At 41.9% G+C, this 25,901-nt stretch overlaps 1 protein-coding gene across 3 annotated transcripts in view; it reads left to right on the forward strand.

The window, feature by feature from the left end:
- The window catches only part of DSCAM (DS cell adhesion molecule), a 656,562-nt gene that overhangs the window by 283,423 nt on the left and 347,238 nt on the right, over positions 1-25,901 (forward strand). For all 3 annotated transcript variants that reach the window (XM_075334961.1, XM_075334962.1, XM_075334963.1), the window contains exons 6-8: positions 11,007-11,282; positions 18,208-18,504; positions 21,999-22,274. In XM_075334961.1, coding sequence (XP_075191076.1) covers positions 11,007-11,282; positions 18,208-18,504; positions 21,999-22,274 — 849 coding nt within the window. The remainder of the gene's footprint in view (positions 1-11,006; positions 11,283-18,207; positions 18,505-21,998; positions 22,275-25,901) is intronic.

Genomic DNA, 25,901 nt, shown 5'->3' on the forward strand with positions numbered 1-25,901 from the left:
TTTTTGCTCCGAAAGATGGTCTAGGGCTTATTTTCAGGGGATGTCTTATTGTTTCCATGAACAACAGTCCACATTTATATTCTTGAATCCAAAAAATCCCCCAATATTTTATTCATATAGTCATATTATATTCTGGAACATCAACATAAATCTCCAAACACTGTCTGTAACAAGTGTGTGTGTGTCTATGTATCTATGTATCTATCTACACACACACACACACACACACACACACACACACACACACATACACAGAGCATCCTGTCTCCTCTTCAGATTTAGACTGGACCTTTGGTCACATGACATGAGGTCACACAGGTCCTGAAGCAGTCCTACCATCGGGACCTAAACGCTAGGGCCCCTTGGAGAATGGGGGCCCTGTGAAATTGCCCAGTTTGCTATCTATTCTCCCTAACGCCAACCCTGCATAACAGCCTGTCTCCTGTTCAGTTGTTTTAGACTTCGGCAATTAAGGGACCTTTTGATTACAACATGTCACATGACTGTGAAGTCATCAAGGGTCCTTATATAATCTAAACCTCAAAATACAACTACTGGGGTCCCTAAGAGAGTGGGGGTCCCTGAGCAATTGAGAAGTTTCACTCCCCCTAATACCAGCCCTGACTGTAACTAGGGCTTATTTTTGGAGTAGGGCTTATATTTCAAGCATTCTCCAAAAATCCAGTGAAATCATGCTAGGGTTTATTTTCAGGGAAACAGGATATCAGTCCTGCATTCACGGGATTCTGGGGTTCCAAAATGCCGATTCTTCTCATTTTAGGGTTCTCATGAGCTAAAAGCCATGACCCTTATTATTTTCCCTTGACATATTGAAATGAAGGCTTGTCTTATGTGAGACGATGAGTTGTAGTTTTGTACTTTAAAATATAGTGACAAATGGAGAAAAAAAATTCAACTGTGGTGAAATGGTGAAAATGAGAACCCAATTTTTTTTTGGGGCTTAGCTTTACATGGCCTTCATTATACAGTATAAAACAACTCGGCAACATGATTCTCCGGGTCAGTAGGAATATGGCGATACCAAACTTCTACAGTTTATTTATTTTCTGTATTTAGGTGGTGTAACCCCCCCCCCCACCCCCCTGAAAGTTCTAAACAAAAAAAATGTTTTGTTTTGCTATTTTCTGAATAACCTTTACATTTTTCCTTTGATGGAACGGTTTCTTTTCAATAGATCTGTACTTTTCCATTATACCATTTTTGGTTACATACAATGCTTATTGCATTTATTTTAGGGCTAATGATGACTGAAAACCAGCATTTCTGCCGTTTCCATTTTTTCCTTAAATAGCTGTTTGTACCTGCTTAATAATTTTTAAATCTTCTATAGATCGGAACGTTACTTACACAAGAATACAGAAAGTATATATATATATATATATATATATATATATACACACATAAAATGCCTTGAGAAAGTATTCGGCCCCTTGAATTTTTCAACCTTTTCCCACATTTCAGGCTTCAAACATAAAGATAAAATGTTAATGTTCTGGTGAAGAATCAACAATAAGTGGACACAATTGTGAAGTTGAATGAAATTTACTGCTTATTTTATACTTTTTTAAAATATAAATAACTGAAAATTGGGGCGTGCAATATTATTTATCCCCTTAAAGTTAATACTTTGTAGCGCCACTTTTTGCTGGGATTACAGCTGCAGTCGCTTGCGGTATGTGTCTATCAGTTTTGCACATGGAGAGACTGAAATTCTCGCCCATTCTTCCTTTGTAAACAGCTGGAGCTGAGTGAGGTTGGATGGAGGCGTTTGTGAACAGCAGTTTTCAGCTCTTTCCACAGATTCTCGATTGGGTTCAGGTCTGGACTGTGACTTGGCCATTCTAACACCTGAATACGTTTATTTGTGAACCATTCCATTGTAGATTTTGCTTTATGTTTGGGATCATTGTCTTGTTGGAAGACAAATCTCTGTCCCAGTCTCAGGTCTTTTGCAGACTCCAACAGGTTTTCTTCATGAATGGTCCTGTATTTGGCTCCATCCAGCTTCCCATCAATGTTAACCATCTTCCCTGTCCCTGCTGAAGAAAAGCAGGTCCAAACCATGATGCTGCCACCACCATGTTTGACAGTGGGGATGGTGTGTTTAGGGTGATGAGCTGTGTTGCTTTTACGCCAAACATATCGGTTGGCATTGTGCCCAAATAGTGTGATTTTGGTTTCATCTGAGCAGAGCACCATCTTCCACATGTTTGGTGTCTCCCAGGTGGCTTGTGACAAACTTTAAACAACACTTTTTATGGATATCTTTGAGAAATGGCTTTCTTCTTGCCACTCTTCCATAAAGGCCAGATTTGTGCAGTGTACGACTGATTGTTGTCCTATGGACAGACTCTCCCACCTCAGCTGTAGATCTCTGCAGATCATCCAGAGGGATCATGGGCCTCTTGGCTGCATCTCTGATCAGTCTTCTTGTTTGAGATGATAGTTTGGATGGACGGCCGGGTCTTGGTAGATTTGCAGTGGTATGATACTCCTTCCATTTCAATATGATCGCTTGCACAGGGCTTCTTGGGATGTTTAAAGTTTTGGAAATCTTTTTGTAACCAAATCCAGCTTTAACCTTCTCCACAACAGCATCACGGACCTGCCTGTTGTGTTCCTTGGTCTTCATGATGCTCTTGTGCCGCCCCCGTGCCAGCAGCCAGGCTGCTCGCATCCGCAGTGTGGCTCGAGGGATTTTTCCAGACCCGGGGGTCACACGGACACTCCAAATAAAAGGGGACGTATTTGTATGAGATTTGCTGTAAACTGTCTGTGACGCCACCCACGGTGTGTTGTGAAGTGTGGCACCACCGCTGCTTTTGTGGGGCACCCGGGGGCGATGGGATGGAAGCTGGATGTTAACCCCTCCGTGGGTAGGGATTGTTGCCCTGGAGCCCAGTGTCTCTGTGTTGAGGGTGGTGATTGCAGGGGCCGGCGCGCCCGGTCAGACCGGGGGGGGTGTTAGTTTACTCACGATTGAATAAATCAGCTGAGTCAAGTGGTAAACCAAGGTGCTTGTGGCTGGCAGCTGGGTGTATTCAGATCCCACACCCGGGCTGATGATCTGTGTCACTTTTCTCTGCACTACTGTGAGTTCTCTTTGGGTTCTCCGGTATGGAACACGGAAGCCCGCTCCCAGAACTACGGGTGGGAGCCTGCCCGCTGACGCTGGCCCTTGGGATCTACCGGGCCCTGGCGGTTGCCCTATCCCTCTCGGTGGGTGGTTGTCTCCTTTTGGGACTTTGGTTGCGACAGGACCTATAATCCTGCCCGTACCCCCTCTGTGCACGGCTTCCGGGTTGGTTCTCCGGTGTCGGTACCGGCGGGCTCCAACCCTGCCCCGGTCCACCTCGGATCTCCGGCAGCCGTCTTCCCGTCTCCTGTTTGACACAAACCACCATCTTCCACCTAGCCAGCACACCGGGGCTCCAACCCTGACGACTTTCCACTCTGGCTTACACTTGAACTTCCACTCCTCTCAGCTCCTACACTCCACTTGAACTACAACCTTCAACTCCTGACTTCAACTTCAACTACTGCTTTTCCCGCCCCGGGTTCTCCAGACCCCTAGGTGGGCGTTTCTCATCTGCCTTGTCCGGCCCACTGGTGTGCCTGTCCTACCCTGGGGGAAGGTGACTAGGATTTTGTCTGCTGTGCGTAACCCTTTGTGGGACGGTGTCATGCGAGGGCCTATGTGTGTGACTACCTGGTTTTGCCAGGGCGTCACACTCTCTGCGCTTTACACAGAACCCTGAGACTATCACAGAGCGGGGGCATTTATACGGAGACTTGATTACACACAGGGGATTATATTTATCATCAGTCATTTAGGACAACATTGGATCATTCAGAGATCCTCAATGAACTTCTGGAGTGAGTTTGCTGCACTGAAAGTAAAAGGGGATGAATAATATTGCACGCCCCAATTTTCAGTTATTTATTTTTAAAAAAAGTTTCAAATAAGCAATAAATTTCATTCATCTTCACAATTGTGTCCACTTGTTGATTCTTCACCAGAACATTTTTATCTTTGTTTGAAGCCTGAAATGTGGGAGAAGGTTGAAAAATTCAAGGGGGCTGAATACTTTCGCAAGGCACTGTATATACACACACACTTTTTTACTATTTATTTTTAATCTAAAAATGCGGTGGTTCAAACTTATTTATTTATTTTTTTTATAATTTTAAAATCATTTTTTTCTTTTATTTTTTCTTAATTAACTTTAATTTACAATTGTTTCATCGTTTTGTTCTATATACCGCAATGCTGCAATATATAGTAAAAATAATAGTCATAAAAATGATGGCCCAAGATGAGCACTCCATGATTTGGAGGGGGAGGTAAAGACAATGGGCGCCCGGAGAGTCGCACATCAGTGTGCGGAGTGAAAAATCAACACAAAGATTATGCGTTTTTAAGATGCTCGAGTATTATATTTTCTTACTGCAGAGCCAAAGTATTTCTTAAAAGTCCGTCACTTTAACCGTTTAATATCACATCTAGATAAAAGGCTACGTTAATGATTCCTGCAGATATAGGATTTCTTACCGAAGAAATAAGAGAAAATCTGTCTAAAAAAAAAAAAAAAAACAACCCCAAAGTATTATTACTGAAGCGCGATTGTTCTGCATTCGAGCACATGACCGTTGTGAGTGACGGCCTAAGTAGTACTTAAAAGGGAAATAAAAGGAGGCAGCCAGCGGGATAGTGCCATCTGCTGAAGAGCGATAATCATGTACAGATGTGTTTTCAATTATCCAAATTGAGTGACATTACCAGATGCAATAAAACCCAACTGGTTCTGCAAAGGCTTCAGTGTATCAGACATAAACAGAGAATCAGACGCTGAAGGAACATCTCACTTGTACGTAGGGGCAGTATTATAGCAGTTATATTCTTGTACATAGAGGCAGTATTATAGCAGTTATATTCTTGTACATAGGGGCAGTATTATAGTAGTTATATTCTTGTACATAGGGGCAGTATTATAGTAGTTATATTCTTGTACATAGGAGCAGTATTATAGTAGATATATTCTTGTACATAGGGGCAGTATTATAGTAGTTATATTCTTGTACATAGGGGGTAGTATTATAGCAGTTATATTCTTGTACATAGGAGCAGTATTATAGTAGTTATATTCTTGTACATAGGGGAAGTATTATAGTAGTTATATTCTTGTACATAGGGGCAGTATTATAGTAGTTATATTCTTGTACATAGGAGCAGTATTATAGTAGATATATTCATGTATATAGGGAGCATTATTATCTTAGTTATGTTCTTGTACATTGGGGCAGTATTATAGTAGTTATATTTTTGAACATCGGGGCAGTATTATAGTAGTTATATTTTTGTACATAGGGGACAGTATTATAGTAGTTATATTCATGTACATAGGGGCAGTATTATAGTAGTTATATTCTTGTACATAGGGGCAGTATTATAGTAGTTATAATCTTGTATATAGGAGCAGTATTATAATAGTTATATTCTTGTACATAGAGGCAGTATTATAGTAGTTATATTCTTGTACATAGGGGCAGTATTATAGTAGTTATATTCTTATACATAGGGGGCAGTATTATAGTAGTTATATTCTAGTACATAGGGGCAGTATTATACTAGTTATAATCTTGTACATAGGAGCAGTATTATACTAGTTATATTCTTGTACATAGGGGGCAGTATTATAGTAGTTATGTTATTATACATTGTGGCAGTATTATAGTAGTTATATTCTTGTACATAGGGGGCAGTATTATAGTAGTTATATTCTTGTACATAGGGGGCAGTATTGTAATAGTTATATTCTTGTACATAGGGGGCAGTATTATAGTAGTTATATTCTTGTACATAGGGGCAGTATTATAGTAGTTATATTCTTGTACATAGGGGGCAGTATTATAGTAGTTATATTCTTGTACATAGGGGGCAGTATTGTAATAGTTATATTCTTGTACATAGGGGGCAGTATTATAGTAGTTATATTCTTGTACATAGGGGCAGTATTATACTAGTTATATTCTTGTACATAGGGGGCAATATTATAGTAGTTATATTCTTGTACATAGGGAGCAGTATTGTAATAGTTATATTCTTGAAAATTGGGGTAGTATTATAGTAGTTATATTCTTGTATATAGGGGCAGTATTGTAGTAGTTATATTATTGTACATAAGAGCAGTATTATAGTAGTTATATTCTTGTACATAGGGGCAGTATTATAGTAGTTATATTCTTGTACATAGGGGCAGTATTATAGTAGTTATATTCTTGTACATAGGGGCAGTATTATAGTAGTTATATTCTTGTACATAGGAGCAGTATTATAGTAGTTATATTCTTGTACATAAGGGCAGTATTATAGTAGTTATATTCTTGTACATAGGGGCAGTATTATAGTAGTTATATTCTTGTACATAGGGGCAGTATTATAGTAGTTATATTCTTGTACATAGGGGCAGTATTATAGTAGTTATATTCTTGTACATAGGAGCAGTATTATAGTAGTTATATTCTTGTACATAGGGGGCAGTATTATAGTAGTTTTTTATTCTTGTACATTGGGGTAGTATTATAGTAGTTATATTCTTGTACATAGGGGCAGTATTATAGTAGTTATATTCTTGTACATAGGGGCAGTATTATAGTAGTTATATTCTTGTACATAGGAGCAGTATTATAGTAGTTATATTCTTGTACATAGGGGGCAGTATTATAGTAGTTATATGCTTGTACATAGGTGGCAGTATTATAGTGGTTATATTCTTGTACATTGGGGTAGTATTATAGTAGTTATGTTCTTGTACATAGGGGGCAGTATTATAGTAGTTTTATTCTTGTACATAGGGGGCAGTATTATAGTAGTTATATTCTTGTACATAGGGGGCAGTATTATAGTAGTTATATTCTTGTACATTGGGGTAGTATTATAGTAGTTATATTCTTTTACATAGGGGGCAGTATTATAGTAGTTTTATTCTTGTACATAGGGGGCAGTATTATAGTAGTTATATTCTTGTACATAGGGGCAGTATTATAGTAGTTATATTCTTGTACATAGGTGGCAGTATTATAGTGGTTATATTCTTGTACATTGGGGTAGTATTATAGTAGTTATGTTCTTGTACATAGGGGGCAGTATTATAGTAGTTTTATTCTTGTACATAGGGGGCAGTATTATAGTAGTTATATTCTTGTACATAGGGGGCAGTATTATAGTAGTTATATTCTTGTACATTGGGGTAGTATTATAGTAGTTATATTCTTTTACATAGGGGGCAGTATTATAGTAGTTTTATTCTTGTACATAGGGGGCAGTATTATAGTAGTTATATTCTTGTACATAGGGGCAGTATTATAGTAGTTATATTCTTGTACATAGGGGGCAGTATTGTAATAGTTATATTCTTGTACATAGGGGGCAGTATTATAGTAGTTATATTCTTGTACATAGGGGGCAGTATTGTAATAGTTATATTCTTGTACATAGGGGGCAGTATTGTAATAGTTATATTCTTGTACATTGGGGTAGTATTATAGTAGTTATATTCTTGTATATAGGGGCAGTATTGTAGTAGTTATATTATTGTACATAAGAGCAGTATTATAGTAGTTATATTCTTGTACATAGGAGCAGTATTATAGTAGTTATATTCTTGTACATATGAGCAGTATTATAGTAGTCATATTCTTGTACATAGGGGCAGTATTATAGTAGTTATTTTCTTGTACATAGGAGCAGTATTATAGTAGTTATATTCTTGTACATAGGGGCAGTATTATAGCAGTTATATTCTTGTACATGGGGGCAGTATTATAGTAGTTATATTCTTGTACATAGGGGCAGTATTATAGTAGTTATATTCTTGTACATAGGGGCAGTATTATAGTAGTTATATTCTTGTACATAGGGGCAGTATTATAGTAGTTATATTCTTGTACATAGGGGCAGTATTATAGTAGTTATATTCTTGTACATAGGGGCAGTATTATAGTAGTTATATTCTTGTACATAGGGGCAGTATTATAGTAGTTATATTCCTGTACATAGGGGGCAGTATTATAGTAGTTATATTCTTGTACATAGGGGCAGTATTATAGTAGTTATATTCTTGTACATAGGGGCAGTATTATAGTAGTTATATTCTTGAACATAGGAGGCAGTATTATAGTAGTTATATTCTTGTACATAGGGGCAGTATTATAGTAGTTATATTCTTGTACATAGGTGGCAGTATTATAGTGGTTATATTCTTGTACATTGGGGGCAGTATTATAGTAGTTATATTCTTGTACATAGGGGCAGTATTATAGTAGTTATATTCTTGTACATAGGGGGCAGTATTGTAATAGTTATATTCTTGTACATAGGGGGCAGTATTATAGTAGTTATATTCTTGTACATAGGTGGCAGTATTATAGTGGTTATATTCTTGTACATTGGGGGCAGTATTATAGTAGTTATATTCCTGTACATAGGGGGCAGTATTATAGTAGTTATATTCTTGTACATAGGGGCAGTATTATAGTAGTTATATTCTTGTACATAGGGGCAGTATTATAGTAGTTATATTCTTGTACATAGGGGCAGTATTATAGTAGTTATATTCTTGTACATAGGGGCAGTATTATAGTAGTTATATTCTTGTACATAGGGGCAGTATTATAGTAGTTATATTCTTGTACATAGGGGCAGTATTATAGTAGTTATATTCCTGTACATAGGGGGCAGTATTATAGTAGTTATATTCTTGTACATAGGGGCAGTATTATAGTAGTTATATTCTTGTACATAGGGGCAGTATTATAGTAGTTATATTCTTGAACATAGGAGGCAGTATTATAGTAGTTATATTCTTGTACATAGGGGCAGTATTATAGTAGTTATATTCTTGTACATAGGTGGCAGTATTATAGTGGTTATATTCTTGTACATTGGGGGCAGTATTATAGTAGTTATATTCTTGTACATAGGGGCAGTATTATAGTAGTTATATTCTTGTACATAGGGGGCAGTATTGTAATAGTTATATTCTTGTACATAGGGGGCAGTATTATAGTAGTTATATTCTTGTACATAGGGGGCAGTATTGTAATAGTTATATTCTTGTACATAGGGGGCAGTATTGTAATAGTTATATTCTTGTACATTGGGGTAGTATTATAGTAGTTATATTCTTGTATATAGGGGCAGTATTGTAGTAGTTATATTATTGTACATAAGAGCAGTATTATAGTAGTTATATTCTTGTACATAGGAGCAGTATTATAGTAGTTATATTCTTGTACATATGAGCAGTATTATAGTAGTGATATTCTTGTATATAGGGGCAGTATTATAGTAGTTATTTTCTTGTACATAGGAGCAGTATTATAGTAGTTATATTCTTGTACATAGGGGCAGTATTATAGCAGTTATATTCTTGTACATAGGGGCAGTATTATAGTAGTTATATTCTTGTACATAGGGGCAGTATTATAGTAGTTATATTCCTGTACATAGGGGGCAGTATTATAGTAGTTATATTCTTGTACATAGGGGCAGTATTATAGTAGTTATATTCTTGTACATAGGGGCAGTATTATTGTAGTTATATTCTTGTACATAGGGGCAGTATTATAGTAGTTATATTCTTGTACATAGGGGCAGTATTATAGTAGTTATATTCTTGTACATAGGGGCAGTATTATAGTAGTTATATTCTTGTACATAGGGGCAGTATTATAGTAGTTATATTCCTGTACATAGGGGGCAGTATTATAGTAGTTATATTCTTGTACATAGGGGCAGTATTATAGTAGTTATATTCTTGTACATAGGGGCAGTATTATAGTAGTTATATTCTTGTACATAGGGGCAGTATTATAGTAGTTATATTCTTGAACATAGGAGGCAGTATTATAGTAGTTATATTCTTGTACATAGGGGCAGTATTATAGTAGTTATATTCTTGTACATAGGTGGCAGTATTATAGTGGTTATATTCTTGTACATTGGGGTAGTATTATAGTAGTTATATTCTTGTACCTAGGGGGCAGTATTATAGTAGTTTTATTCTTGTACATTGGGGTAGTATTATAGTAGTTTTATTCTTGTACATTGGGTCAGTATTATAGTAGTTTTATTCTTGTACATTGGGGCAGTATTATAGTAGTTTTATTCTTGTACATTGGGGCAGTATTACAGTAGTTACATTCTTGTACATAGGAGCAGTATTATAGTAGTTATATTCTTGTATATAGGAGCAGTATTATAGTAGTTTTATTCTTGTACATTGGGGCAGTATTACAGTAGTTATATTCTTGTACATAGGACCAGTATTATAGTAGTTATATTCTTGTACATAGGGGGCAGTATTATAGTAGTTATATTCTTGTACATAGGGGGCAGTATTATAGTAGTTTTATTCTTGTACATAGGGGGCAGTATTATAGTAGTTTTATTCTTGTACATAGGGGGCAGTATTATAGTAGTTACATTCTTGTACATAGGAGCAGTATTATAGTAGTTATATTCTTGTATATAGGAGCAGTATTATAGTAGTTACATTCTTGTACATAGGAGCAGTATTATAGTAGTTATATTCTTGTATATAGGAGCAGTATTATAGTAGTTTTATTCTTGTACATTGGGGTAGTATTATAGTAGTTATATTCTTGTACATAGGGGGCAGTATTATAGTAGTTATATTCTTGTACATAGGGGGCAGTATTATAGTAGTTTTATTCTTGTACATTGGGGTAGTATTATAGTAGTTTTATTCTTGTACATAGGGGGCAGTATTATAGTAGTTTTATTCTTGTACATAGGGGGCAGTATTATAGTGGTTTTATTCTTGTACATTGGGGTAGTATCCCTGCAGTTATATTATTAATGATAGAATGAAAATTTTGACAAAATCATAGTAACTTTTTAATTATTTCCTTGTCTTGCACAATATTTTCAGTTTTATGATTACTTCTATGTATTTTTGCAGAACCCCTCAAGGTGACAATCAGTCCACGGAAAGTGAAGACCAGCGTTGGAAGCCAAGTGACGTTATCCTGCAGTGTGTCTGGGACGGATGATCCTGACATCTCGTGGTATAGGAACGGCGACATCATCAACGCTGGGAGTAACGTTAGAATCACAGGTGTCAACCGTGAAACCCTCATCATGGACGCAATGGCAAAAAGCGACAACGGTGCTTACCAGTGCTTTGTACGCAAAGATCGGATGTCGGCCCAGGATTATGTGCTGGTTGTGCTGGAAGGTTCGTTACCACTATTTTTATATATGTAAGGTGTGGGCTAATGGTCCTGGTGGTGGACTCCATCACTCCATCACTTTGGCCATCTGGCTATCCACCTGGAATATTCTTTGCTTGGATTTCTATTAAAGTGCCGCCATATGTAGTGGGATGATGTCAGATGTTACCAAGCTTGGGAGCACTCATTTTGAGTTAGTCCTATTCACTTCTTTGCTTTTTTACCAAAAGCTTGCATTTCTTTTTCCATAAAATGAGGAACCGCCTGCTGCAAACCCTGCTGGATTATAATCCATGAGGTCTCTAATAGGATATTTGTGTATAATGTGACGGATCCATTTTCTGAATCCGTTCCAATTTTCAGTTTTCATGGCGTAACCGAGAACTCAGGTGTGAATTATCCTCACTGCTGACAACAATGTCTTATTTCCAATGCTGCAAGGTTACATCATACAACCATCTCCCAAGAGAAAAGCTTCATCTGCAATAATTAGAAAACAATATTATTTTCTAAAGCACAAGGTACAATAGCTTTATAATTCTTTTACATAGAAAATGATGGATCTAATAGAGACATGAGCCTGATACCGGTTGGGTCCTGTAATAGGAGCCACCGGGGTAACAAGTCCGTTCATTACATTTCTTCCTCCTATGAGTGATATATTAAGTGGAAGGAGCTGCAGCAACTCCGCCTCGAGCAGGAGACCCCATAATGTTACAAAGCTGGGGGGCCGAGTGCTGAGAAGCAGAGGGGCATAAAAGTCACCAAAGCTCTGCGGGACCCATAACTGCAGAGTCCAGACCTCCTCTGGTAACATCAACACAAACACTGTGCTCCAAGGGAGCTTCATGGCCGAGCAGCTGCAGTCATGCATCACCAAGTATAATGCTGAGTAGCTGCAGCCGTACATCACCAAGCACAATGCTGAGTAGCTGCAGCCGTACATCACCAAGCACAATGCTGAGTAGCTGCAGCCGTACATCACCATGCACATTGCCAAGCTGTACATCACGAAGCAAAATGACGAGCGACTGATGGAATGGTGTAAAGCCGCCTCCAATGGACTCTGTAGGAGACGTGTTCTGTGTAGTGACAGATCACATGGCTTTATCTGTGTCTGATGGACAAGTTTGGGTTTGGAGAACATTTCCTCCTGACTGCATTGTGCCCGCTGTACAGTTTCGTGGAGGAGGATAATGCTCTTGGCTGTTATCCAAGATCGGCCACAGACCGTTAGTTCCAATGATCAGATATCTTTATTCTCCAGCACAAGACATTGTGTACAATTTTAACTTCCAGCAATGTGGAAACAGTTTGGGGAAGACCCTCTTCTCTTCTCCATGATTGTGCCCAGTACACAAGGTGCATACAGATTTGTTGTCACGCCGGGACAAGGGAACGTCTGGCGTGTGGCGCAACACAGAGGGACAACCGGGGAGATTTTAAAGGAAGGCCCTGACAATGGGTAGACAGGTCACTACCTCACACTCATCTGTGGTTGATCCCTGCACTGCCTATGATCCCTAGATGGGTTTTTCCCACTGTGCGCCATCACTTGCCTAGGCCCTTGCGGACCCTGAACTTGCCTTACTAGTGAGTAGGGCACTACTACAGTAAGACAACACGAGGAAGGTAAGACAAACGGAGGGGGAATGACACAACAAATAGCAATGCTAAGTTTCTCCAGCAGGAAACTTCTCAGCTGCAACTAAAACGACACCTTTGCTTCTCCTTCAAAGTGGTCAGTTAATGAAATTCTATCACTGGCATGGAGTAAAGCCAGGAGTGGGTAAATATGGTGGAAGGGCATGATGACAAAGTATTGCAGTGGTGATAACGAGAATGAGTCAAGGACTTTGCTGGTGATATAATGTGTATAATGGGTTCCTTCTCCGCTGGCACCTGTGGCCCCTGCTGCACTGCAGATACAGTCCCAGGGGCCCCAGGCTGCAGTACACAGCATTTATGTGAGAAAAATAAACTCAATGATCTGCAGAGCGGAGCGGCGGAGGCACGATTACTGGGATTTGTGTTTATTCATGGATATTGGGATCTGCAGGGACACACACCCAGCGCTGTCACTGTGTGTTTTTCTGGAATTCCCCATTGTAGGGCACATGACAATTAAAGATAATAACCCATAGAAAGAGGCGCCAGCTGAGGCTGTTATTGTCTCCGTAATTACAGATCAGCCGCGCGTCCTGCTCGGCATCTCATCTGCAAGCCACATCTAGGAATAATATGGATGCAGGAGTCATTAGCTGCAAATGACTTCTTCACACAACCGCGTCCGATTACACTTTATGCAGAAAGGCCCTGATCATAAATGGTAGCGAGAAAGAGGGGATATCTGTGTATGGCCGGGCATCAGGGAAGATGTATCCTGTTATGTCTCACATCATTTCATGTGCTTTAGCAGCAGGTCCTGGCACTGATAAACCAGCCACGAGGCAGTCCCTAATGTAAGGGGGCTCCCTGGATGTCAGTGTTATAGGGGAGCAATGTCGCTGTCCATGTTATAGGGGGGCACTATGGCTGACACTGTTATAGGGGGTACTGTGGCTGTCAGTGTTACAGGACAATGCTGTGACTGTCACCATTATAGGGGGGTGGCACTGTGGCTGTCAGTTTTATGGGGGGCACTATAGCTGTTAGTGCTATATGAGGGCTCTGTGGTTGTGGGTGTTATTGGAGGGCTCTGTGACTGTCAGTGTTATAGGGGGCTCTGTGGCTGCCACTGTTATAGGGGGTACTGTAGCTGCCACTGTTATAGGGGGTACTGTAGCTGCCACTGTTATAGGGGGTACTGTAGTTGTCAGTGTTACAGGGGAGCATTGTGGCTGTCACCATTATAGGGGGCTCTGTGGCTGTCACTGTTATAAGGGAGCGACGTAGCTGTCATTGTTCTAGGTGGCAACTGTTGCTGTCAGTGTTATAGCGGAGTGATGTCTCTGTCATTGTTTTAGGGGGACACTATGGCTGCCACAGTTATTGGGGGTACTATTGCTGTCAGTGTTATAGGGACGCTCTGTGTATAGGAGGGCACTGTAGCTGTCAGTGTTGTAACAAGACTCTATGGCTGTCAGTGTTATAGGGACGCTCTGTGTATAGGGGGGCTCTGTGGCTGTCAGTGTTGTAACGAGACTCTATGGCTGTCAGTGTTATAGGGAGGCTCTGTGGCTGTAAGTTTTATAGGGGGGCTCTGTGGCTGTCAGTGTTATAGGGGGCTCTGTGGCTGTCATTGTTATAGGGGGCTCTGTGGCTGTCAGTGTTATAGGGGGCTCTGTGGCTGTCAGTGTTATAGGGGGGCTCTGTGGCTGTCAGTGTTATAGGGGGCTCTGTGTATAGGGGGGCTCTGTGGCTGTCAGTGTTGTAACGAGACTCTATGGCTGTCAGTGTTATAGGGGGCTCTGTGTATAGGGGGGCTCTGTGGCTGTCAGTGTTGTAACGAGACTCTATGGCTGTCAGTGTTATAGGGAGGCTCTGTGGCTGTAAGTTTTATAGGGGGGCTCTGTGTTTAGGGCAGGTCCAAGGACTGTCAGTGTTATAGGTTGTTCTATGTATAGGTAGGTTCTGTGGCTGTAAGTGTTACAGCAGAGTGATGTCAGTGTTATTGGGGGGCACTATGGCTGCCATTGTTATAGGGGGTACTATTGCTGTCAGCATTAAAGGGGGGGCATTGAGGCTGTCAGTGTTATAGGAAGGCCCTATGTATAGGGGGGGCTCTGTGGCTGTAAGTGTTATAGGGGGGCTCTGTGGCTGTCATTGTTATTGGGTGCTCTGTGGCTGTCATTGTTATAGGGGGCTCTGTGGCTGTCAGTGTTATAGGGGGGCTCTGTGTATATAGGGGACCCTGTGGCTGTCATTGTTATAGGGGGCTCTGTAGCTGTCAGTGTTATAGGGAGGTACTGTATCTGTCAGTGTTATAGGGGGGCTCTGTGGCTGTCATTGTTATAGGGGGCTCTGTGGCTGTAAGTGTTATAAGGGGGCTCTGTGGCTGTCCATGTTATAGGGGGCTCTGTGTATAGGGGGCTCTGTGGCTGTCATTGTTATAGGGGGCTCTGTATATAGGGGGCTCTGTGGCTATCAGTGTTATAGGGGGGCTCTGTGGCTGTAAGTTTTATAGGGGGGCTCTGTGGCAGAAGTGTTATAGGGGTGCTCTGTGACTATTGATGTTATGGGGGGCTCTGTGGCTGTCAGTGTTATAGGGGGGCTCTGGCTGTCTATGTCTAGTGTTATGGGGGGCTCTGTGGCTGTCAGTGTTATAGGGGACCCTGTGGCTGTCAGGGTTATAGGGGTCTCTGTGTATAGGAGGGCTCTGTGGCTGTCAGTGTTATTGGGGTGCACTGTGTATAGGGGGGCTGATTGTCAGTGTTATGGGGGTACTGTGTATAGGGGGGCTGATTGTCAGTGTTATGGGGGGGTACTGTGGCTGTCAGTGTTATGGGGGGTACTGTGTATAGGGGGGCTGATTGTCAGTGTTATGGGGGGTACTGTGGCTGTCAGTGTTATGGGGGGCTCTGTGTATAGGGGGGCTATGTGTATAGGGGGGTTGATTGTCAGTGTTATGGGGGGTACTGTGATTGTCAGTGTTATGGGGGGTACTGTGATTGTCAGTGTTATGGGGGGTACTGTGATTGTCAGTGTTATGGGGGGCTCTGTGTATAGGGGGCTGATTGTCAGTGTTATGGGGGGTACTGTGTATAGGGGGGCTGATTGTCAGTGTTATGGGGGGTACTGTGATTGTCAGTGTTATAGGGGGGCTCTGTGTATAGGGGGGAGGATTGTCAGTGTTATGGGGGGTACTGTGATTGTCAGTGTTATGGGGGGGTACTGTGTATAGGGGGGCTGATTGTCAGTGTTATGGGGGGTACTGTGATTGTCAGTGTTATAGGGGGGCTCTGTGTATAGGGGGGAGGATTGTCAGTGTTATGGGGGGTACTGTGATTGTCAGTGTTATGGGGGGGTACTGTGTATAGGGGGGCTGATTGTCAGTGTTATGGGGGGTACTGTGGCTGTCAGTGTTATAGGGGGGCTCTGTGTATAGGAGGGTACTGTGGCTGTCAGTGTTATAGGGGGGCTCTGTGTATAGGAGGGCTCTGTGGCTGTCACTGGTAGCAGTTTTTCGGCATGTTCGGGGTCCGCTCTTCTACATGTGCACTGTGTTCTCTGCGGGACGCTCACAAACCTTTATTTTCTCTCTGTTCTTGGGATTAATTAGTGGAAGTCATATTGATGTAAGGGGAAAGGATTAATAAAAGCGGCACCTGCTAATGAGGGCTGCAGCCACTCACAATATGGAGGCTATATTTAGTCTTTGTGTACGGAGAGGAGCGATTACCGGCCTAGGCCCAGTTACCGCGGCAACCATCTCTGGTGGCTCCGAAATCCTGAAGAGTATATTGATCATCCGTAATAATGTAGAGAGAGGGAGTGGGGGATATCACAGGCTGACAGCGGGGATCGTGCTCGGGGGACACTCACAACATCTACTGCCACATAATGCAGAGTAGACGACGGGCGCAGGAAGGGCACGGATGAGTGGGGGCACAGGGTGCACAAACAGCGCCGTACAGCCCAGCACCCGTACACTCATCTGTATGGAGCTGCTGTATATTAAATGCAAATCTACCTATCTACACTGACGAGCAAAAGAGTACCAATGTTCTGATGTTTTGAATTTCAGGCTCCATATCTCACCATCCACTACAGCTCTATTTATAAAATGAAGGCACTCTTACGCTCAATCATCATGGCTCTTGCATACTTGAAATTTGACTTGCAACTATTTAACATATGATTAGTTATGCAGATTCTTGTCATGTCACTGCATTGTTACTGTTTTGCTCCTAAAAGTTTAAATTAGTATTTTGTAAATCCACCTTTTGGCTTTCAGCGCTGCCTGAATCCTTCTGGGCTCTCCATCAGATTCAGGCATGTCTTGACCAAAATCTGATCCCAGATCTCTTCTACATGTACCCAGTGTTGGTGTATACTGGTCCCCTCGCTTGGGCATGTATACAGCTTTTTCTTCACCCACAAGTGTTTGATTAGGTTGAGGTCTGGGGACTGTGGGGACAATCCAGCTCCTCTATTTCATTGTCACTAAACCATTTATTCTCCAATCTTGCCATATGCTTCGGGTCGTTGTTCTTCTGGAACACTATGACGTCTTTTTCATACCCATAGTACTCGAGTGTAGGAAGTAACTCGTCTTGTTGGACACGCACAAATAGATCAGCATTGAGACCACCATCCATACTGGTCAAGTACCCAATGCCTTTGGCTGTGAATTCTCATCAGGCTTCCTCCGCTGGACTTGACAGTTCCAATTTCTCGATCCATTATCCCCCATCAAAGCCGACTATTGACCTCATCGCTCCAGATTGCCTGTTTCCAATCTTCCACTTTTCGCCCTTTTTTGCAAACTGGAGCCGACGCTTCTTATGATAATATTGAAGTTGCTGCTTCTTCACCTTTTTTCGGGCCACCGTTCCAGACTTGTGTTACGTACGTCGCTCGGTGCTTGTATGGACGTATGTGATCTCACTATTATGAAGCAGACGAGCCGCCTCCACTGCCGGGTGTCACCAGAACTGATAGACCTTGTGATGAGCGACTTGTGGACTGGACGTCACCTCTTGGGTTTTGAATGGATGGACGGTCTTCATTTAATATTCTTCCAATAGTCATGGCCTCACAGGATGCAGTTTGGTAATTTTCTGGGCTGAGAAACTGCTATTTATGAGAAGGATGAATGTGAGAACAGGCATAATTTGTAGTATACAGGAAGAAAATAATGTATCCACAACCAGGAGCAAAACAGTAACAATGCAGTGACATGAGAAGAATCGTTATCATCTATCCTGTCTTTTATTTACTGAAAATAAAGACATATTTTTATTTACTTTTCTTTTTGTTTTTGTTTAGATGGGACCCCTAAGATCAACTCTGCTTTTAGTGAAAAAGTGGTGAGCGCCGGAGAACCCGTGTCCCTGATGTGTAATGTGAAAGGCACCCCGCTGCCAACAATCACTTGGACGCTGGATGACGAGCCCATCATCAAAAATGGAAACCACCGAATCAGCCAGATCATCACCTCCGACGGCAATGTTGTCAGCTACCTAAACATCACCAACACAGGGGTGCGCGACGGGGGAGTCTACCGCTGCACGGCCAATAATTCTGCGGGAGTCGTCCTGTACCAGGCTCGAATAAACGTAAGAGGTGCTTGTCAAATCAGCTCCTAAATAAAAAAAAATAAAAATTACCAATATGTGATATGTCTTTGTAATCTGGTGTCACAATTGTGCTGGTTGCTCTTTGGAATCGGTCATCAGTTCAGCTCCATTCTGCTGCCGGACTGTCAAACCGCAGAACTGTGAATCATGCAACTGAAGAAATGAAATATTTTGTGTTTCCTTTTCTTTTTTTCCCCTTCTTTTTGTATCTAATGTCATTTGTTTCAGGTATAAGGCTTCTTATATATTTTTGCCTAACTTTTTAAGTGTCTGTATTGTTGAGATGTGAATGTGTCTTATTGTTTGGACTGTTGCAGGATTACCATTAGTGTACACAGATTATACACAGAACTACATCTCTGGCAAAAATTAAGAGACCACTGCAAAATTGTCAGTTTTTCTGATTTTCCTCTTTATATTTTTGAGTAAAATGTAAATTGTTCTTTTATTCTATAAACTACTGACGACGTCTCCGAATTTCCAATCAATGAATTTTGTTTTTATTTTCTGAAAATGAGAAATGGTCAAAATAACAAAACAACAATGCACAGAATGCACAGCGCTTTCACACCTGAAATAATGCAAAAAAAAAACAAGTTCGTAATCATTTAGAAACAACAATACCAATGATGTTTTACCTCGGGAAGATTCAGAAATCAATATTTTGTGGAATAACCATGATTGTTAATCCCAGCTTTCATGCGTCTTGGCTGCTTTCCTCCAGTCTTCACACTGCTTTTGGGGGACCTTATGCCACTCCTGGTGCAAAAATGTAAGCAGTTCTTCTTTGTTTGATGGCTTGTGACTATCCATCTTCCTCTTGATTACATTCCAGAGGTTTTCAATGGGGTTCAGGTCTGGAGATTGGGCTGTCCATGACAGGGTTTTGATGTAGTGGTCCTTCATCCACACATTGATTGCCCTAGCTGTTTGACATGGCGCATTGTCCTGCTGGAAAAAACAGTCCTCAGAGTTGGGGACCATTTCCTGAAAAGAAGGAAGCAACTGTTTTTCCAGGATAACCTTGTATGCGGCTTGATTCATGCGTCCTTCGCAAACTTTAATCTGCCAAATTCCAGACTTGCTGAAGCATCCCCAGAACATCACCAATCCTCCACCAAATTTCACAGTGGGTGCAAGACACTGTGGCTTGTACGCCTCTACAGGTCTCTGTCTAACCATTAGACGACCAGGTGTTGGGTAAAGCTGAAAATTAGACTCATTAGAGAACATTATCTTACTCCAGTCCTCTATTGTCCAATTCTTATGGTCTTTGGCAAACTTCAGCCTTGCTCTCATTAATGAAAGGCTTTTTTCTAGCTTTACATGACTTGAGCCCTGCCTCTAGGAGCCTGTTACGAACTGTTCTTGCAGTGCATTTCACCCCAGCTGCCATTTGCCATGCCTTTTGTAGGTCACTTGATGTCATCCTGCGGTTGCTAAGTGACATTCGAATAAGATGATGGTCAGTGGAGAGTCGCTTTCACCCTCTGCTGGTCAATACTATGGTTGGAATTCAACTAACACCGGAATGGAATGATTCAGACATGTAGAGAAGATGATTTTCATAAAAATCTGCAGTGGTCTCTTAATTTTTGCCAAGGCTGTATGTGTCTCCATGGTAACAAACCACTGACCTCAGTGGCTGTATACACAAAACGGTAGAAGTTTAAAAAAAATGAAGATGAATATACAGTTAGGTCCAGAAATATTTGGACAGTGACACAAGTTTTGTTATTTTAGCTGTTTACAAAAACATGTTCAGAAATACAATTGTATATATAATATGGGCTGAAAGTGCACACTCCCAGCTGCAATATGAGAGTTTTCACATCCAAATCAGAGAAAGGGTTTAGGAATCATAGCTCTGTAATGCATAGCCTCCTCTTTTTCAAGGGACCAAAAGTAATTGGACAAGGGACTCTAAGGGCTGCAATTAACTCTGAAGGCGTCTCCCTCGTTAACCTGTAATCAATGAAGTAGTTAAAAGGTCTGGGGTTGATTACAGGTGTGTGGTTTTGCATTTGGAAGCTGTTGCTGTGACCAGACAACATGCGGTCTAAGGAACTCTCAATTGAGGTGAAGCAGAACATCCTGAGGCTGAAAAAAAAGAAAAAATCCATCAGAGAGATAGCAGACATGCTTGGAGTAGCAAAATCAACAGTCTTTTACATTCTGAGAAAAAAGGAATTGACTGGTGAGCTTGGGAACTCAAAAAGGCCTGGGCGTCCACGGATGACAACAGTGGTGGATGATCGCCGCATACTTTCTTTGGTGAAGAAGAACCCGTTCACAACATCAACTGAAGTCCAGAACACTCTCAGTGAAGTAGGTGTATCTGTCTCTAAGTCAACAGTAAAGAGAAGACTCAATGAAAGTAAATACAAAGGGTTCACATCTAGATGCAAACCATTCATCAATTCCAAAAATAGACAGGCCAGAGTTAAATTTGCTGAAATACACCTCATGAAGCCAGCTCAGTTCTGGAAAAGTATTCTATGGACAGATGAGACAAAGATCAATCTGTACAAGAATGATGGGAAGAAAAAAGTTTGGAGAAGAAAGGGAATGGCACATGATCCAAGGCACACCACATCCTCTGTAAAACATGGTGGAGGCAACGTGATGGCATGGCCATGCATGGCTTTCAATGGCACTGGGTCACTTGTGTTTATTGATGACATAACAGCAGACAAGAGTAGCCGGATGAATTCTGAAGTGTACCGGGATATACTTTCAGCCCAGATTCAGCCAAATGCCGCAAAATAGATCGGACGGCGCTTCACAGTACAGATGGACAATGACCCCAAGCATACAGCCAAAGCTACCCAGGAGTTCATGAGTGCAAAAAAGTGGAACATTCTGCAATGGCCAAGTCAATCACCAGATCTTAACCCAATTGAGCATGCATTTCACTTGTTCAAATCCAGACTTAAGACGGAAAGACCCACAAACAAGCAAGACCTGAAGGCTGCGGCTGTAAAGGCCTGGCAAAGCATTAAGAAGGAGGAAACCCAGCGTTTGGTGATATCCATGGGTTCCAGACTTAAGGCAGTGATTGCCTCCAAAGGATTCGCAACAAAATATTGAAAATAAAAATTTTTTTTTTGGGTTTGGTTTATTTGTCCAATTACTTTTGACCTCCTAAAATGTGGAGTGTTTGTAAAGAAATGTGACAATTCCTACAATTTCTATCAGATATTTTTGTTCAAACCTTCAAATTAAACGTTACAATCTGCACTTGAATTCTGTTGTAGAGGTTTCATTTCAAATCCAATGTGGTGGCATGCAGAGCCCAACTCGCCAAAATTGTGTCACTGTCCAAAGATTTCTGGACCTAACTGTATAAAATATTTTTTTTTTTATTAATTGACGTAATGAAGAGAACTTTAACTTCTCACGTCTCAGTTTACCTGCTGAGTATTAAGTTTGTTCTGCTGTATGCTAGAATCATATAGTGCTCCCTTATGGTCTTTTTAGGTCCGGCAAGCATTCGACCGATGAAAAATATCACCGCAATAGCTGGAAGGGACACGTACATTCACTGCCGTGTGATTGGGTACCCCTACTACTCCATAAAGTGGTACAAGAACTCCAACCTCCTCCCATTCAACCATCGCCAGGTCGCCTTTGAGAATAACGGGACCTTAAAGCTCTCGGATGTGCAGAAAGAAGTGGATGAAGGAGAATACACGTGTAATGTTCTCGTCCAGCCGCAGCTGTCCACCAGTCAGAGCGTCCATGTCACTGTGAAAGGTAATATTATTTTTTGGTTTGCGGAATTAAATCATTTTTATTTTTTCTGTATACGGCATCCTCCCTGCAGACATCACTGAGGGGGTTTTGAGTTCTGTGGGTGCCTATTTGTAATGCGGTCTTCTGCTTTAATCTCATCAAGTGTCTTGGCATCTTCAGACTCTGTTCACACTGCAGAGTCTGACACGAGAACTGGGGCTGTTGAGTTAGTCGGTCAGAGATGGGTGTCAGCTGGTTTCGTGGTCACCGCTCTAGCAGGAGTTAATTCATGCTGGTTTGTGAATTGCTGCTGTGAGCACACAGCCGCTTCCGCCCTTTAAAAGATAGGACAGTATAGCTCTAGCTTTGCTCCAGCGATACCGGTCTTTGCGTGTAATGATCCAGTCATTGGTGAACAGTTGTTTGCTATTTGGTGTGCAGTGGAAATATCCTTGTTTTTTTGTTTATTTCTCCCTGAGCTCGTATTGTCTTTTCCCCTGTGTGTGCTTGCAGTGAGTTTGAGTCTTGCTTTTCCCCTGTCTGTTAGCAGCACCTGTGAGATTCATTACTCCTGTCCCAGCCCTCCCCGGCGGTCTTGCACCACGGCTATTCCGGGGTCAGGGCTACGCTGGCGGTCCAGACTTCACCGTCATCTGGCGTACCTCTGGAATAAGGGACAGCTTAGGGTCCCTAATCTGAGGGGCAGTCTAGGCTCCCCTACTCCTAATTACTGTATCACTAGGGGTGGATGATGAATAAGATTTTTTTTTTTCTATCCTGGTGTAAATGCCGTTGTTCTCCTGAATCCATTGTTATTTTTCAATTTGTTCCTGAGATATGACCCCTTTTTCCCCTGCTTATGAAGCTAGTATTTAGTCAAATGGGTGTGGTCATCAAAGGAAACACCCACAGTGAACACTTATGAACCACACCTAGTTGACTAAAAAGACTATATTTATTCATATATAAAGGAAAGGACCGGGCCTCATCCCAGGAACAAGACATCAGCGGCATTTAAGACAGGTAAAAAAAAAAATCACGTATTTATGGCAAGTGACCCGTCCTCTTCAATTTAGTGACTATATTGGGGACTGTTTTGGAAAATTTTGGACCTTTAGCATCATCTACCACCTGTGTACTGTATATTCATATCACAGTTCAGTTAATATTTACTTTTTCAGGTAAAGGACATGATTGGATCTTGTAAACAAACTGCTGTTGACAGATCTTATCAGTTCTGTTTTTGCTTGAAGACTTTCTGTAAATGTGATCCTCTAGGGCTAGGGTTGTACTCCCCCGTAAAATGACTCCATTATACATAGGGTCCCATCAGAATATCAGATCCATCAACAGCAGCTCAATACAGAATGGAAGACCCAGTGGAAGCAAGAAAAATTTGGTAGATGCTTTACTCGGCCCAAAGTGGCAGCTCAGAATAAATACGGGTCATCCGAGACCCAGGTTATTAAATGCATCTTGTGCTATTGATTTATTAATGCTTCACACGTCTGGAGCGTGACACCGTTTATTTCCAAAATGTTGACCAAACACAATTGTTATATGTCAGTAAAAAAAAAAAAATCCATGTCAGTAAAAATTCCCTCCATCATAGTTTTTACCGCAGCTTTGGCATTGGGGGAAGGAGGATCATCTCCAGGCATGACAATTGCTTTGATATGTCCTTGACACTGGAATATTTTTTATTTATTTTTTTTGCGATAAGGAATACATTCATTTTATGAGGCTGGAATTAAACACAATGGCAGCCGCCGCCGATAGTCAGGCCTCAATTAACAGATTTGTTCTGAAAGATGCAATTATAAAGCGCGTTCTCCGGAGATCACCGCCTGCCGGGATGTTGTCTGTAGTTAAAGAGAAATTTCACCCGAAGACGACTTTCACACAGCTGCTGTCTGAGGGGTGAGTGACGGGGTACCCGTACCGGAGAGGGCTGGGGGCATTGAGGAGGGCTCAGCGCTTCATTTTGGGGCACCCAGGGAAGGTAACCGTCTCCTTTCTGTAATAAAAAGTCTCGGGAGAAATAGATTTTCTCCAGCAGATCTTGCAATAAATATATACACTGTATTTTTTGTTTTACGAGATGCACCGGATTATAAGAGGCGCCCCAACTTTAGTGAAAAAAACAAGAAAAAAAAATATGTAGTACATGTTATAATCCGGTGGGGGGGGGGGGTGGCAGCGGTGGAGGCAAGGGCGGTGCTGGAGTAGGGCGATGCTGCCGTCTGTGTGCCAGATGCTCGGTGTGGACTGCGGTGTTGAGAGGCTCTGCTGCGTTGCGCTGTAGGCTCTGCTGTGGGAGGTGAGTCAGGGGCCGCCATGCTGAATGTCGACGGTGCGAGCTTCAAAGAAATGGCGTCTGGAATCGGCGCATGCGCAGCTTGAACTATCAACTCAATTACAAGCCTAGATCTCATCTGCGCATGTGCCATTTTCCTTAAGTCCGCTGCTGGAGGCAGTGCGTGCGCAGATGAGATCTGGAGCCGAGAGCTCCATCTACGCATGCATTGCCTCCAGGCGCCATTATTTGAAGCCTGCACTGCTGACATTCAGGATAGCGGCTTCTGAGCCCGCAGCACACCCATCAGCATTGCCCCTGCCTCCTGTGACCCCTCTCCAGCACCCCCTGGTTAGCTATATTCGGCTTATAAGACGCACCCCTCATTTTCCTCCCAAATTTTTGGGAGGAAAAGTGCGTCTTATACTCTGAAAAATATGGTGTGTTTACCAAACAAGGAGAACTCCGAAACCTGTCAGTGGTGGATGCCCGCCCCATGGGTAAGGACTAACCAGGTGGAACTATCCAGGGACGTTAGCGAGGCCGTGGGTCCTTGTGGTGCTTCCTTTCATGGAGTCCCCTCTAACCTATGGACAGGGGGCTGACGACGGTTGGAGCCACACTTGCAGAGTGCAATGAGAGGGTGGGCCATTTTTCAGTCATGTACTCCTTCTCAGCTCTGCCAGTCACCGGTCTACAACCATGGAAGCCAGAGCCTAAACACAAACCTCCTTAAACAACGTCAGACCCCTGATCACATTAAAACAGTATAAAAATGTCATTTTCACATTTTGTTACGGACTCTCCGGGTATTTATGGGTTATTGGCAACCCTGGTGCTGCACCCGGTCCCTCCGCTCTTCTCCTTTCCCGCACATGTAGCATAGCTTCCCACCACCCCCTATATATTGCCAGCAGCCCTCTTCCTGTTGGCAGGGGACACAAGGCACCTCCTTAGTACTAGCAGCAAGGTAAAATGACCATCTTTTGGGCTCCGGATCTCCAGGTCCCCTCACCCAACTATGGCCGCCATGCTGCCCTCCTTCAGCTCAGAAATGAGACAAGTGAAGAAGAGGGAAGACTCCGGACACGGAAGATGGAAATTTGGGAGGAAGACAACAGAGACTTGGACACATAGGAGGGCGGATTACACTGACTCCCAACACAAGTCATATATCAATATTCTCATTAATTAAACATCAGACCTTTTTGTTTGTTAAATTAGTATGGCTAAGTGAAAAAAAAAATACATTTCATACAACATATTTTTTTTTCTTTTTTTTCGGAGTGAATGGACCAGTATAAAGTAGACAAATTTCTCATAGAAAAAAAAGAGGATTATCTCACAGCCCA

This window comes from Anomaloglossus baeobatrachus, chromosome 2, assembly GCF_048569485.1.
Source record: "Anomaloglossus baeobatrachus isolate aAnoBae1 chromosome 2, aAnoBae1.hap1, whole genome shotgun sequence".
Taxonomy (NCBI): domain Eukaryota; kingdom Metazoa; phylum Chordata; class Amphibia; order Anura; family Aromobatidae; genus Anomaloglossus; species Anomaloglossus baeobatrachus.